General features: G+C 46.4%; 1 protein-coding gene across 2 annotated transcripts in view; it reads right to left on the bottom strand.

Annotated features, from left to right (window-relative positions):
- Positions 1-17,529, bottom strand: part of LOC135506989 (F-box/WD repeat-containing protein 7) — a 172,474-nt gene that overhangs the window by 133,105 nt on the left and 21,840 nt on the right. For both annotated transcript variants that reach the window (XM_064926437.1, XM_064926438.1), the window contains exon 3: positions 5,149-5,898. In XM_064926437.1, the coding sequence (XP_064782509.1) occupies positions 5,149-5,898 (750 nt within the window). The remainder of the gene's footprint in view (positions 1-5,148; positions 5,899-17,529) is intronic.

Here is a 17,529-nt window from a genome sequence, read left to right as displayed (position 1 = left end):
TAGCATGACATAGCACAGCCTTATTTGGTCCACACTGCTAACATAAACATGTGCTTTTAAACAAGCCTTTCTCCTATCCTTGAATAAAGGATATTTGACCCTGGTCAGTTCCTCCTTATGACAAACAGACTGAGTCTCCAGCTGTGAAAATGTATCTCAGACACTCCAACAGGACTGAATACACTCTGTTGGGGGGAGGGGGGACTTGATCACCAGAGGCACTAAGAGATATTGCCCGTCTAAAATATCCAACGGGTTGTCATGAATTCTAAAACAAGAGCTCTCGGTCAGAGAGAACTCCAACAGCTTATTTTCTATATTAAATATTTAATTTCTCTAGCTGTTTGGCTTCTGAGGATTTCAATTCTGATGGCATATTCTCGATAATGAACAAGCATTCTCGTCATCCCACTAAGCCATACTTCAGGATCTGCCTGCCAAGGACATCTCAACAAACAGTGAGTCAGAGAAAGACACTCGTCTTAGCACGTTACACACTATAAAAACACTGGTATTATCAACTAGCTTTAGACTCCGATCGTTCCCCCGGAATACATATTGGAATTAAGAATCGAAGTTTAATCCATGATTAACTCTTTCTTGGTACTAAAAACCAGCGATTCTCAACTGGTGGGAGGTTGAGTGTGTTCGCGGGTGTCTGAGTAAAAAATGTTAAATACTCCAGTCTGAACTGAAACGACTTAAACCAGGTATTAGGTGTGTAGAAATTATAATGAACTTACATTTAATTATTTAAAATCGTTTACATTTTTTTCTTCAATCATAATATTTTGAATATAGAACTATTAGCAGTGCTGTGTTGGTTGATTTTGTGGTCTCAAGCCAGTGAGTTAATTAACATCAAGAATATGGGCACCATTTAATTACTGACAATGAAAAGAGGTGGGAATGTTGTTCCCTCGCCATATAACAACTGCTACATTTACTACTAATATAGAATTCAAAATAGTTTCCAGGTTGTATTTTGGTGATTATTTTTCACCATGCTACTATTGGGTCGCGACTGAGACAACCTTGTGCAATTTGGGTTCCGAGGAAAAACCGGTTGAGAACCACTGCTATAAACTGATGTCTATGATTAGATATAGGACTGTGCCTGCGGGGGCCAAGCTAATCTAGATAACCAGGACATCGTCCGACATCTACTCAAAACTATGTCCATTATCACAGCCTAGGCTCTTGTACAGGAACTTTTTATCATCTTGCCTTTATTTAACCGATTGCTGGTGTTTGCAGGCCATTTGGCGCTAACGTGGTGAGAACCAGAGGGGACATGACTTTGGGGTCGTGCTGTGACAGAAACAGAGGTCAATAGGTTATGGCCGGTCGTGGGTCCGTGGGAATTCTGGGTCTTTGCGTTTAGTCTCCTTGCGTCACTCACCCGTGAAGAGATGTCTTGTCTTTCAAAACAAAAACTAAGGAGGCTGGAGGGAGGGAGCATGTGGTGGGTTGAACTTAGCCCTGACCAGAGCTTCTGGGCTGGCCACTATGGGGGAATTCAGAGCAGATGTGCTGTTCTCCAGTTCTATTTCTCCCATCCTCCCTCTTCATAAAGATGGACTGTCTAAAAAAATATGTTGGGAGTTTATGCGTTCTAAGAAAGTGCCCTACAACTGTAATGCATCACAATGAGAAATAACAAATACTCTATAAGAGATGAAACTGAATCAAGGTCAATTTACAGAGCAGTCTGAATCACCAGCTGGGGGTTGGCTTTCCTCAAGGTCCGGCAGCAGTTGAATTTCTACTTGCACATCATCATCATCATCATCATCTGCACATCCATCACTTCAGTGTTAATTTGCTAAATTGTAATTCCTTCACTACTATACTTACCTCCTTACTCCATCTGCACACACTGTATATAGATTTTTCTATTGCGTTATCGACTGTACTTTTGTTTATCCCATGTGTAACTCCATAGTTTTTTTGTCACACTGATTTGCTTTGTCTTGGCCAGGTCGCAGTTGTAAATGAGAACTTGTTCTCAACTGGCCTACCTGGTTAAATAAATAACTAATAAATAATAATAAACTCGTGTCTTGCCGCAAAGTCAGTACAAGCAGCAAAACCATACAGTCCGACACACACTAACCAAATTGAAAACGCTTGACACTTCCGGAGATAATTGCATGAGAAGAGAGGAGAGGATTAAGAGACTGTACCCGTTAGCGGTCCTGTGCGGCCGCCGCTCCTAGCCTAGTAAGACATCAGTGTCAGCTGGCGCGCGGCACCCACCACACACAATCAAGATCGACAGTTCGGTCAAAGTATTTCAGGACCATGTCAGCTGTGTAGTCAAGTACAACCAGCCGTCTCGAGAAAACCAGCCGTCTCGAAACACAAACACAACAGTGACAACTCGACACATGCTCACCAGTAGCAGCGCCATCTTCTTTATGGTGCGATTCCCCATGGCAGGAAGAAGACAACGGGTCAGGCTGGACTGGAGGATGAGCAGTCAGTCCTTGAGCTTCAGTAACAGTGAGACAGACGGGCCACTTCCCGGTTGTTGACAAGTGTTACTGTCACAGCTCCCCCCCGCTTGTGGCGCGCTCGGATGTGAATGGAATCCCATTCACTGCTACAGTAGCTCCCCCTCCCTCTCTCTCTCTCTCTCTCTCTCTCCCCATCTCTCCAAGGTGTTTGACTGCTACAGCTCGATCACGCTCACAGGAAAGAAGGGGGTTGGTGGGTATGGCAAAAAAAACGTGGCACATTTCAAGCCGGCCGGCGGCTGTACAACACGTGTGAAAGGTGAACAGAGCCACATGGCTCGGCACAACGAGACCCCAGGACTGCCTGAAGGGACGCACCACGCGGCCGAGCCTAAGTTAAGGTCCATGTTATGTCGAACAAACATGGCTCTCTTGACATGTCGAATAAGGATTCATGCCAGCTCTATTCATGGTATTAACTTCCATCTGCAGCGTTCCAGAACGTTGGCCTACGGAACGAGGCCCGGGGCTGCCTGGGGGAGGCACAGCGAGCTCCAAACCAAGCTCCAGCCCTAACTGAAGGTCTGCCCTGGAAATCGGTAGCCCCAATGTCATACAAGCCCTGGGATAAACTTGGCACTTACCCGAGGATAAAACCGGGGGGGATGACACACATTCGTCCTTCTCTGGAGTGATAAATCTAGTCCAATAAAATGGTCTGCTGCCTGGTCTCGTCTTTCAGGCTCTGTCCTTGTAGCGGAGGGCTACCTCGGGTCCAAGGCTACCAGGCGTGCCGAGTTTGTCACTTTACTGCAGTTCATTATTTCTCCGGACTAATTAAAGAGTGATTTCCGAGGGCGGCGGAATAGATTTGCCTTCACGGGTTTCCTGGGTGATATGAGAAGAGCAGCGGGGAATGGATGACCTGTCAGTCCAACACAGCACTGTGTCGATCGTGTTGCCAAGACAGACGGCAAGATGTGGTTATACGAGGACACACTAGAGTAGGTGGGCGGCCAAGCACTGGGCTGGGTCCTTGGTGAATGCTCCAGTCTGAGCTGGACTTGAAGTACTACAGGCCTGCTTAAATGGATACGCAAGGGCCTCATTGCCAATATCCCGATCTACTTCTCCAGAGAATGCTGGTAGCTACCCATAGACTTCGTCATTACGCTGGCTATTTAGCATTGGCTCGCAAAACTACCTCCAACTTCCCTCATACTGGACAGAGACAAATGACACGAGTTCATCTGACTAGCAGATAAAGGGCCTCATTGCCAAAATATCCTTTAATAAATAGCCAACCTTACTGTATCAGTCTTTCAAAAAATATTTCTGATTGTGTCAGTTGATTGACGACCCATAACCTGATATCAAATTAGAGTTTAAGTAAAGCTCAGCTGAAGTAAACACAGTGCTGTTCAATAACAACTTTGCCGGGAACAATCTTTCAAGACACTCAATCTTCACTTATGGATCCTCAAAATAGAAGGTAAGGCTTCTTGAAGTCAGCACCTTTGCTGCTTCAACCAAGAGGGAATGTCACAGACACGGGCCAAGAAAGGTTGCCAGCTACTGCTATATGTCAATCAGCACATAACATTCTCCCTGTATGACCTACACATTGTAGAATATAGAAATAGAATGTCTAGTAATTCCATTTCTATCTTAAAGATCAGAGGTATTCAACTCTTACCGTACGAGGTTCAGAGCCTGCTGGTTTTCTGTTCTACCTGATAATTCATTGCAACCACCTGATGTCCCAGGTCTAAAAATCAGTCTGATTCGAGGGGAAAGCACGGGGAAAAACTCAGTGGAACTGGCGCCGAGGTCCAGAGTTGAGATGAGGGTTGTAGACCTTCTCATAGTACCTACTACAGACTACTGTAAATGTTCTCTTTGAAGTTTCTATAGGCCGATGTGCTAGACTTGTTTGATATGGCATTAACGCATTGCTGTAGCATTGCAATTTGACCACAGAGACAGCCTGACAAATGGCTGAGGGGTACAGCTAGCAGAGTGTAGAGGGTATGTCAAATAGCATTTCAAGACCAAATCACAGGACTTTTTATTGGCATTTTGAGTTGAGAAATAAACGCCATGAATTTAAAGATGTAGTATCTTTTTTTGAACACAAGAGGGAGACACTGGATGAGAAATACAGCAATTACTGTACTGCACTGTTAAGGACTAAGAAGATTTGTGGATCACGTTCAGCATCAACAATTGCTCATGTGATGCCTGGAGGCAAGGGTCGCTATTTTTTGTTGTTGTATGCATTAATGAATAAATCATAATATCAATTTGACTTAGTTTTTACCAATCTAACCACATAACAGAAAGGCAGTCATTTATTTGAATGGTAAAATCTCTATTGATAAATTGGGGAAATCAAGATGTAGCCTTGGCCTATTCACAATACAGGTGAATGAGAGCCAGTATGAGTGGGGAGCTAACGTGATGCAACCCAGACTCCCAGTGTGTGCACTGGTTCCTCAGGCCAGGCTAGAGCCAGTATGAGTGGGGAGCTAAACTGATACAGACTTGATCCTCTCTCAAATCAGAAGACGGCGTGAGACATTTGACAGAAGAACGAAAGTAACAATTCTAGTAGAGAACCGTTTTTGAAGGTTCTAGTATCTAGTAAGTTCTGGTATACTGTGAAGCACTAACACTGGTCAGGTCTTACCTTCTTCTTGATGGGTGAGCTTTGGTGTTGGCACCCCGAGGACTGGTCCAGGTTGTTGTTGGGGACAGACACATCACTCCTGAGGGAGGGTGAGTGGAGGCCGTCCTCCCCCTCCTCCTCCTCTTCCTCCTCCTCCTCCCTCCCGCTCTCCCCCGAATGCTCAAAGTCATCACTGTCCTGGTCCATCTCCTCCTCGTCATCCTCCTCCTCCTCCCTCCCCGTTCTCGCTCTTCCCTCTGTCCTTTCCTCCTCCTCCTCTCCCTGCTGGCTGCCACTGTTGTTGTTCTCCTCTTCCTGCTCCTCCTCGTCATCCCCCCCCTGTTGCCGTCGCTCCGCCTCCCACATCCACCGGCCGCCCTTAGTCACTCCTCCGTTCACCTCGTTGGGTACTCCTCCTCCATCCTCCTCCTCCCCGTCTCCCTGGGGTCCATTCTGCCTGGAGGTCCACGGTTCTTCCACTCCTTCCCCCCCTGCAGAGGCCGCAGGCTGGACTCTGGACTGCTGGTGTCCTTGGTCCTCCACCACCCGGTTCATGTGCTCCTCCTCGTCGGCCTCCTCTTCAGGCTGCTGGCCCTGGGGCGTCCGGGCCGAGGAGGAGGCGTTACCTCGTTGGGCCCCCGGGCCCCCTCGCCGGCCCCCCAGTCCCCGCCTGCTGCCCCCCGACAGCAGATCCTGGTTCATTTCCAAAAGCCAGCTTGCTACCTCCTGGACCTTCACTAGGCTGTCTGAGGAGGAGAATGGCTTGGCATTCTGTAGAAGAGAGATATGAAATGGGCGAGAGACAGAGGGGGGAAACAGAGAGGGTGGAGAAAAGAGGAGATATTAGAGTTATCCATCTCATACACACAGACAATTGCAATGCTTACGCTCACCAAAATAAAGTGGAAATAACCCAGTCATCTTTTATTCATAACGGTAGAAATAAAACAAAGCATTTGTGCTGTGAGATGCACGAATTGGTTGCATTTTGGTGGGGAGACAATAGAGGAAAGCTTTGGCTTTGGATCACACAGCACGGGGCTTGGAACTTCTACCAAAACGAACTACCGAGCCTCAGCGTGACACACACACACAGAGCTACTGGTATTCTAGCCTCTGACACAGCCAATGAACACAGCCCATCTGTCATGATATGAAAGCAGCGACATTCCTGGCTCCATATGGAAGAATCCAGTCCAACTACTGTTTTTAACCATTGGGGTAGTTTGGAGTTGGATGGCGGCTGTGGAACATTGTTCAGAATGAGAATGAAAGTCCAGCTCTGTTATGTTTAGAGCTGTTTATCATCCGAGGCTGCTCGTCTACTGACAGTGAAACTGGTGGTTCCCAGAAACTTTAGCCTCATTAAAATATACTGTGCTGAGGAATTTAACTCTCTCGTCTTGGTAAACATACTGTAGGCTTGTGTCAGACAGCTTGTTCATGCTGTTTGAAGCCTGCCGTTATTCACAAAAGTTAATCACGCAAGCGTGATATGATGCGGCCTGTTTGTGCCGTCTTGCCGACTCCTGTTGACAGCACAAACAGATCTGGGACCAGGTGAGGGTGTAAGCCTACGTCAGAATATAAGGCCATGTAAGCTAGTTAGATGACAGGGACTCTGTACCCGAAACTGATGGAGCCAAGTTACCCAACATGACACCGCCTTCACTCTGAAGCCAAAGTGTCAGAAAGCTCATTATGCACGGCCTGAATGTGAGAATGAATATGACGTTAGTCAATTAGCCGTGACGGCTAGAGTTTGGAAAGACAAGTGAGGGACTGAGTGAGGGACTGAGTGAGGAACTGAGTGAGGGAGAGGAGGAGTGCAGGCTCGAGGAGAAGGAGTGAGGGGGCAGGGAGGAGTGCAGGCTAGAGGAGAAGGAGTGAGGGGGCAGGGAGGAGTGCAGGCTCGAGGAGAAGGAGTGAGGGGGCAGGGAGGAGTGTGCAGGCCAGGAGAACAGGGGAAAGCTCCATCCCAACCATGTTGTTTCGTTAGCCTCTTGGGTGATCACAGTGATGGTCTGTGACAGTCTAGAACAGGACACAGTCACCTTGCCCAGGTACGCAGACAAAGTTCAACCTGAATGAGTTGCTCTCAATGCATGGTTCTGAGTTCACGGTCAGTGTCCCTCACTCTTATAGGAGCTTACAGTAGGAAGGTTGTCTAATAGAGAGACACACACACCCCAAACCTGTCTATCACCCCATGGAAAATAACCTACATGCCATCCCCTCTTTTGAAGTCGGCCACATTGTCTCCTGTTCCCCCGGAGAGGTGACAGTTTGAGAGACTGGACCGCCTCCACTGACACCAACAGGAAGTGAGTGCACTCCGTTAGAACAGGAATAGACGCCGGCCTGCCTGTGAACTCCATTCGGAGGACGAGTCAATCTGACAACGACTGTCTTTAGTATGACAGCTCTCTTGATTAACTGTCAGGACACTGACAGGACACCGACAGGACACTGACACTACGCCATGAATCAGCCACTGAAAGAAGAGCCAAGAGAACAGGAATATGTAGCCGAAACATGACAGGTTCTATAAAGGCTGTCGAGCGTCAGAAACATCCTTGATGTTCATTCAGTACTTGACTGAAGAACCAGCAGAGGGAGTAGTTTGACAGAATCCTGCTGAAACCACATTCAAATCAACCAGAGAAGACTTCAACACCATAGGTCAGAATTACCCAAACTCCATCCTGGGGACCCTAAGGGGTGCACGTTTTGGTTTTAGCCCTAACACTACACAGCTAATTCAAATTAAAGCTAGATTATCAGTTGGTTATTTGAGTCAGCTAGCTGTGTAGTGCTAGGGAAGACACCACAACGTGCCCCCCTTAGGGTCCCGAGGACAGAGCTCTGGAAACCCGGTCATAGATCATCATAACGTCGACAACCGGTTATCATTCATCCACTATGATCACCATGACGAAGCTGCTTACGATGATACTGGACCAGTATAATGGTCCATAGACGGATAGCGGCCTACGCCTCATTAACACAACCTGTATGGCTGCTAATGAGATCATAGAAAAGGTCAAAAGGTGACCCGCAGAGGTGTTGCATGCATAGAGCTGGAATTACATTGTGCTTTTTACCATTCTAGTATTTTATTTCTATGGTTATATGGGCCATGTTAAGACCAGACGGAATAAAACATTTGTCAGCGTTAATCAGACAGCGGAAACAGTGGGAGATCAATACAAATTCTATAAGCCAGCAACGGCCATGGGAGAGGGCACACACACGGTTGGAGCTGTGGTGTCTAATGACAGGATGTCATTAGGTTGTGTGTAACAAGGTAGAAGGTGACAAGAATAAAATGCCAGCACTCAGGACAAGAGGGCCAGACTCTCCATAGCATATAATGGGGCCCATTCAAACATTTTTATTTATTTTCTCCTTTATTTAACCAGGTAGGCAAGTTGAGAACAAGTTCTCATTTACAACTGCGACCTGGCCAAGATAAAGCAAAGCAGTTCGACATATAACAACAACAGAGTTACACATGGAATAAAACAAACATACCGTCAATTATACAGTAGAAAAATAAGTCTATATACAACAATGTGAGCAAATGAGGTGAGATAAGGGAGGTAAAGGCAATAAATAGGCAGTGGTGGCGAAGTAAATACAATATAGCAAGTAAAACACTGGACAGGCAGGTAGCGATCGGTTGAAGAGCATGCATTTAGTTTAACGTGATCCTAAGAGCAGTTGGAGACCACGGAAGGAGAGTTGTATGGCATTGAAGCTCGTCTGGAGGGTTGTTAACACAGTGTCCAGAGAAAGGCCAGAAGTTTACAGAAAGGTGTCGTCTGCGTAGAGGTGGATCAGAGACTCACCAGCAGCAAGAGCGACATCATTGATGTATACAGAGAAGAGAGTCGGCCTAAGAATGACATAACGGGCCCAACTGTCTCTTCACTGTTATGGTTAGACCAATTCTTTACTGAGCAGGTGCCTCTCGTCGAGCCTATACAACGCAAGCACCTTTCAGCAGAAGTTAAGAAAACATAAGAATTATCCAGCTGCACATTTACTACTACTACAGCAATGAACTAGAAGTATGGAGCCCCAAGGGAACAACAGCTGAGTAGTGGCGTGGACTAACCTGGAATTTCTAAATCAACCACAAGCACCTGCTTTAGCTAGTTTATTTCCTAACCAAATACACGTGACTATTTCCTTCTTAAAATGTATTTTTCGTTTTGGGCTTGTTTAAAGATAGAGGCAGCTTGTCGTTTGATGACTTCAACCTTGGACAATCAACGGGGCTCCTCCAGCAACGTTTAATCAACCTCCAATCAACGTAAGAGAATGTTTTCCGACCGCCGTACCGACCCAGTGCTTTGCTCGTTAGCGTAACCCCTCTGATTAATGTCGTCTCCAACAGGAGGGGAATGTTAGTGCTAATTAGACCACCCAATCAAGAGAGAGCCCAGACAGAAGGCTGGCGGGGGTTAGAGTTTGAGACCCTGGCTGTTGTCAGAGTGTCTGCTATATTACATTAAAAACAGAGGCTCTCTCTAACTCTTCCTCTGGTTAAAGTGGTCTCGTCGTTTCATGTTGGCTCTGATCTGTGGGGCCCCAAAGCCTACTGTGAACACATTGCTCAAACCAGCCACAGGGGTAGGAATTACAGTCCGGCGGAGGGCAGATCCAGGGCTGAATGGAGGGATGTAGCAGGGCAGCACAGCTGGGGGACTGATGGAGGAAGCTATTAAAACGCTGGTTAGCGGAGGTGGAGGGGGGAGTCAATGCACCTGTTGGGAACCGTGGGAAAATTGATTAAGTCCTAAATGGCAACCTAGTCCCTATATAGTGCACTACTTTTGAACAGGGATCAAAGCAGTGCACTTTCTACGGGACAGGGTGCTATTTGGGACGCATCCATAATGTGCTTAACTTTTCCTGGAAGGATGCTTGATTGGTAGATGTCCCTCGTCTTTATAGGAGCAGTTGGAGGACAATGTTGCTGTCCCAACATGCCTTGCACTGAGGTTATTTCCGTGTGACTGAACAGATGTGCTTAGACTTTAAGACTGTTTGTGCTATTGAGAATATTACTAACTCAAATACTGTTCTCTCTCGCCCACCCTTCCTGCCTGCCTCGCTCTCACACACTTCTCAATGGAACATGACTGAGCCACTATCTCCGGCCAGTGACATACTGCATCTGTAAATATGTCCTGAATGGCACCCCATACTGGCCATCACCTCTCTGGGGACACAGGCATCCGGGCATGGGCTCACCCCTGTAACCCCTCAATGCCCCCAGGAAGGAGGGTTTCCCAGTACACTAGGGCTTGGGAAATGACCTTTATCTAGGCAGGGTTCCTCCATTTCATTCCGTCATCTACTCTTCACTGGTTGTGCTCTTGCTAGACAGACTCCTGGTGGGAAGATGGTCTAATCTTTAACCCCCGACACTCCAGGGAATCAGCTTTTATGGATAGGGCTAAACTGAACCGTTTCTTACAGAAGAAATATGGAAAGAGTTTGCATAACCACGGTAGCAATTAGAAATTAACAGTTTGAAGATCATGGGAAAATTAGAACAGCAGCTCACCTGACAAGACTAAGTCCAAACATTACATTTACTGTACTTTTCGCGGTATTTGTTGGTAACGAAATTGGAAAACACTCTGGATACATTCAGTAACACAAGAATGTTCCTGGGAAATGTGAGGTAGGTGCAACATAAGACCAAAAAGATGACAAGGGTTTGAGTGAGAGGACTAACTGGTGTTTCCAAGTCATCACACACCTCTCCAAAGTGTTCACAGTTGACTCAAAAAAAAAAAAAAAAGTCTTCAACTATGAGGGGCTTTTTTTGCTCTCCGAGCTGTGCCGTTGAGAAACTAGAGCAAGCACACTTGTAGTGGTTTCGTTTGGAACGCAACCTTGCATCCCCGCCATCACACAATTACTGTTGTTTACGCAATCCAAAAAAAACGGTCCATTATAAATCGCAATCTGGGTCAGGCGGCCATCATCTGAAAGCTTGTTCTATTGCCAACATGACTAGCTAAATGACAAGATCCGATTTTACAGTGTGGGGCTTTCAGAGAAAAAGATTGTCATTTTAGTGCGCATAGAATAGAGTCTTTTACATTCAGATGTGTGGCCCGTTGCAAATGTTCTTCACAATACAACATAGGCTTATTCTGTTCAGAACAACCCAGGGTAAAGCGCCAAGTAGTCTTGTAAGTGATCATAAATGTTGACACTGTATGACGTGACATTTTATGTGGAAATGTAAAGTGCACATTTGGATACAATTGTTTAACTTGCTTGTATGACAAAGCGGTATTTATCATAATACTCAATGTCTCATCTTTTAAAATATATAGGTAATTTACATAATTTCCTTCAAATCAGACAAAAAAAGATTTGCAGACGTTGGCCCAATTAGCGGGAGGGATGAGGGCAACTTGTCCAGTGTGCGGTGCTCAAATTCAGAACAGCTGTCAGTCAAATCCCATCCAGCGCGGTGAAGCACAGAGCCAGAGCTCTGACGTCATGTATAGCCACCACGTTCCAACGTAGGCGCTTATCCGTGTCAAAATCTGCCATTCTCAACCCGAATACAGGGACGAGTGTAAAGGGCTGTGAATATGGACTTCTCATGACTGTATGTAGTGTGACCACTTCAGCTCCCCGATCTGAGTTACGACGCAGCCCAGCCCTGGTGTCAGTTCAAAACATAGTCAGTGTTTGTGGATGAGAAAGCACAGCCTCTGATTCGGAGGCGTCAGGACCTGGCACCACGTCAAGAGTTTAAGTGGAAGAAGGAGGAAGTAAGGGAGGGAGAGAGAGACAAGACAAAGCTGCATCTCCCAAGCCAGCCTCCCGGCTTGCACTAAGACGTGGAGGACGTGGGTGTGTAGTGTTTCTGCAGGGGGAGGGGTTCTCATGTATACATCTACATTGCAAACACATCATTGGTTAGCAAGTCGAGGTCCAGCCACTGCATCAGAGGATTCTACTTTTATTTCTCTGCAGTCTTCACAAGACTGTTATCGGCAGGTAGTCAGGCCGTCTCTATAATGCTAAGCTAGCGGTGTCTGTTCTCTGATGTCAGGGTATTTGACGTTGGGGGAATAGGGGATGGGGGGGGGGCTGGGTGTCAGAGGAGACTCTGGTGGCGCGGGCAGCTGTCACTAGGCAACTCTGGGGATCAGAGTGGTGACCGTCTGACAGTCTCCTCACCACATCACTGACCAAACAACCCCCAGCCCCACACACACCCACCCCTAGGTCTCACTGAACTGTGCCAATTAGGCCTACTAGAACATAAGAGACAATAGTAAGACATCATACTTAATGACCTAAATAATGTTCAGTTCCCAGAAATGCCTGTAGCAAATGCTTGATTAAATAAATATATATATTTATATATCCTGAGAAAGCGGCAGATGGTGTTTTTTCCGAGTGGTGTGTCCACTCTAGTGCATCAGATTTACAGCCGACAGATAGCTTAGCTAAAGAGGGTAAAGCCTTGAAGGTCCATTCAGCCTGGTCAGCTGTTCTGTATTGACGAGTGCCATGGGGGCAGAATGGGATGTCCATTTGGATCGCCATGGCGACAAACGATGGACATGCAGTCACACACTCACCTATCAGAACTTGGATTCAGCAGTTGGTTTCCACAGGTGACAGTTCTGAAATCAAACTTTGTCACATGCGCCGAATACAACAGGTGTACACCTTACCGTGAAATGCTTACTGACAAGCCCTTAACTGCATTGTTGGTTAAGAAAATATTTACCAAATAAACTAAAAATATTATAAAAACACAATAACGAGGCTATATACTGGGGGTACAGGTGCCGAGTCAGTGTGCGGTGGTGAAGGTTAGAGGTAATTTGTACATGTAGGTCGGGGTGAAGTGACATCACAACACACAGACACACAGACACACAGACACACAGACACATATATATATATATATATATATATAAATATATATAAAAACAGCGAGGAATACAAATGGAGGGGGGGGGCAATAGTCAATGCAATGCAGTGGCAATTTGATTAATTGTTCAGCAGTCTTATGGATTGAAGGTAGAAACTGTTAAGGAGCCTCTTGGTCCTAGACTTGGCGCTCCGGTACCACTTGCTGTACGATAGAGAAAGCAGTCTATGACTTGGGTGACTGGAGTCTGACAGTTTTACGGGCTTTCCTCTGACACCGCCTATTCTATAGGTCCTGGAATGCAGGAAGCTTGGCCCCAGTGGTGTACTGGGCCGTCCGCACTACCCTCTGTAGCGCCTTATGGTCAGATGCCGAGAAGTTGCCATACCAGGCGGTGATGCAACCTGTCAGGATGCTCTCGATGGTGCAGCTGTCCATGCCAAATCTTTCAGTCTCTTGGGGGGAAAAAGGTTTGATCGTGCCCTCTTCACGACTGTCTTGGTGTGTTTGGACCATGATAGAGCATTGGTGATGTGGACAACAAGGAACTTGAAGCGCTCCACCTGCTTCACTACAGCCCCGTCGATGTGAATGAGGGGATGTTCGGCCCGCCTTTACCTGTAGTCCACGACCATCTCCTTTGTCTTGATCACGTTGAGGGAGAGGTTGTTGTCCTTGCACCACACTGCCAGTTCTCGGACCTCCTAACTATTGGCTGTCTCATCAATGTCGGTGATCAGCCCTGCCACTGTTGTGTCCTCAGAAAACTTAATGGTGTTGGAGTCGTGTTTGGCCACGCAGTCATGGGTGAACAGGGAATACAGGAGGGGACTAAGTACACACCCCTGAGGGGCCCCAGTGTTGCGGACCAGCGTGGCAGACGTGTTGTTGCCTACTCTTACCACCTGGGGGCGGCCAGTCAGGAAGTCCAGAATCCAGTTGGAGGGATGTGTTTAGTCCCAGGGTCCTTAGCTTAGTGATGAGCTTCGTGGGCACTATGGTGTTGAGCGCTGAGCTGAAGTCAATGAACATCATTCTCACATATGTGTTCCTTTTGTCCAGGTGGGAAAGGGCAGTGTGGAGTGCAATTGAGATTGCGTCATCTGTGGATCTGTTGGGATGGTACGCAAATTGAAGTGGGTCTAGTGTATCCGGGAGGATGCTGTTGATGTGAGCCATGACCAGCCTTTCAAAGCACTTCATCGCTACCGACGCGAGTGCTACGGCAGTAATAATTTAGGCAGGTTACCTTCTCTTCCTTGGGCACAGGGACGATGGTGGTCTGCTTGAAACATGTAGCTATTGCAGAGTCAGTCAGGGAGAGGTTGAAAATGTCAGTGAAGACATTTGCCATTTGGTCTGCGCACGCTCGGAGTAAACGTCCTGGTAATCCATCTGGCCACACGGCTTTGTGAATCTTGACCTGTTTAAAAGACTACAGAGAACGTTATCACAGTCATCCAGAACAGCTGGTGCTCTCGTGCATGCTTCAGTGTTGCTTGCCTCAAAGTGAGCATAAAAAGGCATTTAGCTCAAGTGGCAGTCTCGCATCACTGGGCAGATTGTGTCTGGGTTTCCCTTTGTAGTCCTGCCACATCCGACGAGCGTCAGAGCCGGTGTAGTAGGATTCAATCTTAGTCCTGTATTGATGCTATGCTTGTTGGATGGTTCGTCTGAGGGCATAGATGGATTTCTTATTGGTTGTCACATCAATGGTTTATTTATCAGGGAGGAGATGAGCAACTTAGCAGCACAGCTAATATCCATGCAAGATCTCACCTCGTGGGGCATCAATGATCATTAGGAAGGTGAGGGATCAAGGTCCCCCTGCTCAAGCCAGCCCATGTCCAGGCCCGTCTGAAGTTTGCCAATGACCATCTGGATGATCCAGAGGAGGAATGGGAGAAGGTCATGTGGTCTGATGAGACAAGACTTTTTGGTCTGAACTCCACTCGCCGTGTTTGGAGGAAGAAGAAGGATGAGCACAACCCCAATAACCCCATCCCAACCGTGAAGCATGGAGGTGGAAACATCATTCTTTGGGGATGCTTTTCTGCAAAGGGGACAGGACAACCGCACCGTATTGAGGGGAGGATGGATGGGGCCATGTATTGCTAGTTCTTGGCCAACAACCTCCTTCCCTCAGTAAGTGCATTGAAGATGGGTTGTGGCTGGGTCTTCCAGCATGACAATGATCCCAAACACACAGCCAGGGCAACTAAGGAGTGGCTACGTAAAAAGCGTCTCAAGCTCCTGGAGTGGCCTAGCCAGTCTCCACACCTGAACCCAATAGAAAATCTTTGGAGGGAGCTGAAAGTTCGTATTGCCCAGCGACAGCCCCGAAACCTGACGGATCTGGAGAAGGTCTGTTTGGAGGAGTAGGCCAAAATCCCTGCTGCAGTATGTGCAAATCTGGTCAAGAACTACAGGTAACGTATGATCTCTAATTGCAAACAAAGGTTTCTGTACCAAATATTAAGTTCTGCTTTTCTGATGTATCAAATACTTATGCCATGCAATAAAATGCAAATAAAGAACTTAAAAATCATACAATGTCATTTTCTGGATTTTTTGTCTAGCTTCCGTCTCTCACAGTTGAGGTGTACCTATGATACAAATTACAGACTTCTACATGCTTTGTAAGTAGGAAAACCTGCAAAATCGGCAGTGTATCAAATACTTGTTCTCCCCACTGTATATGTTGTATTCTAATGAAGGCTCATCCTATAACTACTGCTGACTGTATACACCTTTTCTATTCATATACTGTCTATACACACACCATCATATACATGTATAAATTAACTTTTTTTGATGTGTGCATTCTTCTGTATTGTTGGGTATTACTGCACTGTTGGAGCTGGAGAAACACGCATTTCGCTGCACCTGCGATAAGACCTGAAAAATGTGACATACGCGACCAATGAAATCACGTGTTACTAAAGGAACAGCGCCGACAGACTGGAAGAAAACAAGCCGTTCCCGTGGTTACCAGTAAGCTGCTTCCCTCAAAAAAATAAATGTTTCAGAGCAATCATCTGTCCAGCTCGCATCTAGTGTATGAGCCACTGGATGAATGGATGATAATGAAACTAAAGGATGAAGTGAAAAGAAGAAAAAAAAAGTGAAGAAAGTTCTCATTTCAGATCATTTTTTGTAGGGTTTTTCTGTAACATTCACAAGATTTGGGACACACCGAGGTCCCCTTACTTTAGCCCACTGACAAAATGAGACACCAGCCAGGTATCTTTCTCTAGCCACACTTTACCTCCTTAGAAATTGCAGAGACACAGTCGCAGGCTACACACACAAAAGGAAATGAATGCGCTTTGTGTTGTGGAGCTGCATGCGCCGGCTGGCATTGACAAAGTGACGAGTGGATAGATGGCCGGCCATTTTGTGTCCGTTTCCCTGAAACTCCTTTTCTTTGTGACCTCCAGGAAAGAAACTGGGTTGGCTGAGTGGCTCAGTGTGTGGATGCCTGGCTCTCCAAATCTCAAGCGCTGTGGTGGACACTGGAGCATTAGCCTCATCTCAGATTGCAGGGCTCCCCCTGGGACCTGTATTTCAGAGCTGTGAGCTCGACAGAGGAAGGCTATGAATAGCTGAACCCGGTATGCCTCCTATAAGGGAATCGCAAAGGTTCCGTAATTAGCTTCTTAAACATCCCGTGAAATATGCTTTGTTATTGTTGCCGAAAACAATCGCGATGGAACACATACGACAAGAGCGCATATCCGTGAGAGACAGTGACGTATTGAATCACGAGAGGGATGAAGATAATTATTTCTGGTTCATTTAGTGACCCCCCCCTTCACAGTGAGCCAGTATAAACTGTGTATCAGTAGGCTTGACTAGTTGAAATAAGCCTCTACAGAGCGTGGACCACCATGCAAAGAGTGACTCACAGCCCAGATGGGTACTGTATAGAGAGTCTCACCTCATACAGGAAACAGGTAGGATGAGGTCACTAGGACCAAAACAACAACTGCCTGGCAGACTTGCTCTTCAGACTGTGGCAACCTGCCCGTAGGTGGTAGAGGGTAAGAAAGCAGCATTTATTTCCTTATTAAATAACAGAAATGGCAGAATGCGTCAGTTGCTGACAGAAAAAGTTATTTAAAAAAAACTTAACTCTTAATTGAGGTAATTGGTGGAGGTGTATATAAAAAAGTGTAGAAGTAATTCTATTTCTATGGTGGGAACTAAGTTACCCCCGTCAGCAGAAAACTCCCGAGGAGCAATCTTAGCAACATCCCAAATTCCATTACCATGTGCTTTAATGCGATTTAAGAGACAGATCTTACACGTGGGAATAGCCCACGGCAAAATAAATGTTTGTCATTCGTAATATCTCATAGGCACATTGCTGTTTGTCTTCATCCACAACTTTGCTGGATAAACACAAAATACACAAGCTTGACTTGCTTTCTAATAAGCCTACAGATGGTTTCAAGTTAATACTACAGTTATGG

The sequence above is a fragment of the Oncorhynchus masou genome, chromosome 20 (assembly GCF_036934945.1).
Source record: "Oncorhynchus masou masou isolate Uvic2021 chromosome 20, UVic_Omas_1.1, whole genome shotgun sequence".
In the NCBI taxonomy this organism is placed as follows: Eukaryota; Metazoa; Chordata; class Actinopteri; order Salmoniformes; family Salmonidae; genus Oncorhynchus; species Oncorhynchus masou.
The sequence above is the reverse complement of the archived record's forward strand: the minus strand, read 5'-3'. Positions and strand labels throughout refer to the sequence as shown.